Raw genomic sequence first — 2,605 nt, forward strand, 5'->3', positions numbered from 1 at the left:
GGGGGGGGGGGGGCGTGCCTACATATGAACAACAATTGGACCACTGGCAGGGCTCACCAGATTAAAGCGGTAAGTCTGACCAGCGCGTGTATTGGAGACCGCAAAGAAGAACCTGCGGCGTCACAGAGACCGCACGATCACGCGCCCCTGGTTTATAAAGGTTTGAGGGATTAGATCATAGCGCAAGGGGGTGCCCTGCCTCCGCCCCACCAGCAGCGGGGCGGAAACGGCGTGCCGCCGCGCTTGTGAGGGCGACGACCCCCGCAGCGCGGCAGACCCCGCCGGCTCACGCTGAGCCCGTGCGTGAGCCCTGTCACCGCGGGTGAGCGCACCACTGAGTGTGTCCTCGCGTGTTGATGTCTGGCTGCAGCACCAGGTCGTACTCGTACTGCCGCACCTAGCAGTTGCAGGCAACAGGGTAAGCGTCAGTTATGGTAGCTACTGTAGCTGCTCTGCCGCTGAATTGCAACCCAAGGCGCACCTGCTAGCGCTGCATTGCTGCAGCAACCTCAAGGCGTCGGCGAACCCCTGCTTGCAGTGCATCGATCGCTGGCCCACCCACAGGCGCACGTCGCATGTGCACAGCAACCCCGCTGACCTGGATGGCGCGCCGCAGGTTGCCGCACTCGAACCGGCTCTCAAAAACGAGGGTCGTGTCATCTGGAGAGTCGGGCACGTACCACGCCTCCAGTCCGGGCGCATAGTCCAGCCTGGGGCCGCCCCCGGCGCTGCTGCCAACCCCACTGCTGGCGCCGCTGCCGGCGCCGCTGCCTGCCTCGGGCCCCTTGCAGAAGCTGCCAGGCAGCTGCGCGGGCGGCGGCTGCTCCGGCGGCACCAGGCCGTCGTACACCAGGCGCAGCAGCAGGTCGTCCGGCTGCGACACGCGCGCCGCATCCCGCAGCGCCGCCTCGGCGCGCGCGGCGTCCGCCGCCCCGGCCGGCGCGAGCGGCTCAGGGAGCGGCGGGGGCGCGCAGCTGGCCTCGTGGGTGCGGGGCGGCGGCAGGAGCAGGCCTGTGCCGGCCCTGGCGGGCAGGTTTTGGATCTGCGAGTCTGGCAGGCCGTTTGGCCGCGCGAGGCGGCCGGGCGAGTGCGCTGGCCCGAACTCGGCGGGGCCGGCGCCACCTGGAAGGCATGCCGTGAAACAGGAAAGGCAACGAATGGAGTCAGCCCTTGGCAGCTGCCTCTTGTTCAATCGACTGTGATGGTTCGAACCCCAGGATTTTTGCTGTGCAACCTGCAAGCCAGGTCCCAGCCGGGCCCGCAACCTCACCTTTGGGGCGGCCCTTCAGGCTCAGCATTGCCCGCCCTCCCGCCAGCGCCGCCGGAGGTGTCTTGCCGCCACCTTCTAACGACCCCAGGAGCCCCTTGGCGGGCCACAGTCCGCCTTGAGCCGCGCCAGTCGCCGCCCCTGCGCCAGAGCTGCCGCTGCTGCACCACTGCTGCCTGTATGCTGCGAGAGCGGCAACGCCGGGGGACGTGCACGCGGTGCGGCTGCTGCCGTCGCTGCTGCCGTAAGCATCAGTTCCTGTCCTTCTCTGCCCAGCTCCATCCGCGCCGCTGGCTTGGGCATCACCTCCCCAGCTGAGAGTGCCTGAAAAGGAGCCCTTTGGGCGGACGCTGTAGGGGGCGTCGAGCAGCAGGGGGTCGGATGACGTCACCGCCGTCGCCGATCGCACGCCGCCAGGATTGCTGACGCCGCTCAAGCTGCCGCTGCGCGACGCGAGCGAGCTGCAATCGCCCCAAGCCGCCTGCGCGCAGGCTGTGCCGCCGCGGCTGCGGGCTGACAGGGGCCCCGCCAGCAGCTGCTCGACCTCGCGCTGGACGGTTAGTTGGCGTGGTGACGATGTTCACGCCGCTGCATGTCGCGGATGCCGCCGCATGCGGCTGCGACCACTACAGGTCTACAGCAACGCGCTTGGGATTCGATCGGGTGTGGGGCGCTCTGCCGCACGTTCGCGAGTCGCCAGCGAACCAACCCGTCCGCCATACCCCGCGCATATACTCACCACGAGGTCAGCCATAGCTCTGTATCTACACTTCGGTTATCATGTGGCTGCACCTTGCAAAGCTTTGATCATTGACTCGCATTCGACACTCCTGTGTGACAAATCAAGAGTGTCAAGCCCATGAGGATTGCAACCAACTTCTGAAATGAAACGCGTTGAGGCGATGACCGTTCGCACCGCAGTCACCGTCAGCATGTCACTTTGCACGTGCATACTACGGCCCTGATCAAAATGTGCCCTCTGCCAATTTACATGTGATAGTATCTTCACCACTCATGTATGCATGCAGGATCGCGAGCTTGCTGCATCCGCTGATCTGCACTCAAGTCAGACCTTGGGAGAGCGTTCGGCACCTTGCGCGCAACCTTACCCGCGATTATGCCTCCGAAAGGTTGCACCATGGGTCGCACTCGCGACAGGCCTCCCATAGGGGCAGGTCGCCGCATCTGTGCCTCAGTGGCAGCTCGCAGTGTAGACCGACGCTGCGTTCAAACCAGACGCAGCTCGGGCGTCAGCCATGGCCCACCCCCAAGTCCCCGCAGGATGCATAGCGCATCACTTGGCACTGCGTCCTCTCCTATGGGTGGCGCTCCTGCTGT

General features: G+C 65.8%; 1 protein-coding gene across 1 annotated transcript; it reads right to left on the minus strand.

The window, feature by feature from the left end:
• Positions 1–137: 137 nt before the first annotated feature.
• MNEG_7865 (Cytosolic carboxypeptidase 2) lies at positions 138–1,298 on the minus strand (the record flags this gene model as incomplete). The annotated part of the gene is made up of 4 exons (XM_014043663.1): positions 138–147; positions 333–397; positions 599–1,122; positions 1,271–1,298. The coding sequence occupies 4 exons, from the start codon at positions 1,296–1,298 to the stop codon at positions 138–140; spliced, it is 627 nt and encodes a 208-aa protein (XP_013899117.1).
• Between the last annotated feature and the right edge of the window lie 1,307 nt (positions 1,299–2,605).

Source organism: Monoraphidium neglectum, assembly GCF_000611645.1.
Source record: "Monoraphidium neglectum strain SAG 48.87 unplaced genomic scaffold scaffold01433, whole genome shotgun sequence".
Classification (NCBI taxonomy): domain Eukaryota; kingdom Viridiplantae; phylum Chlorophyta; class Chlorophyceae; order Sphaeropleales; family Selenastraceae; genus Monoraphidium; species Monoraphidium neglectum.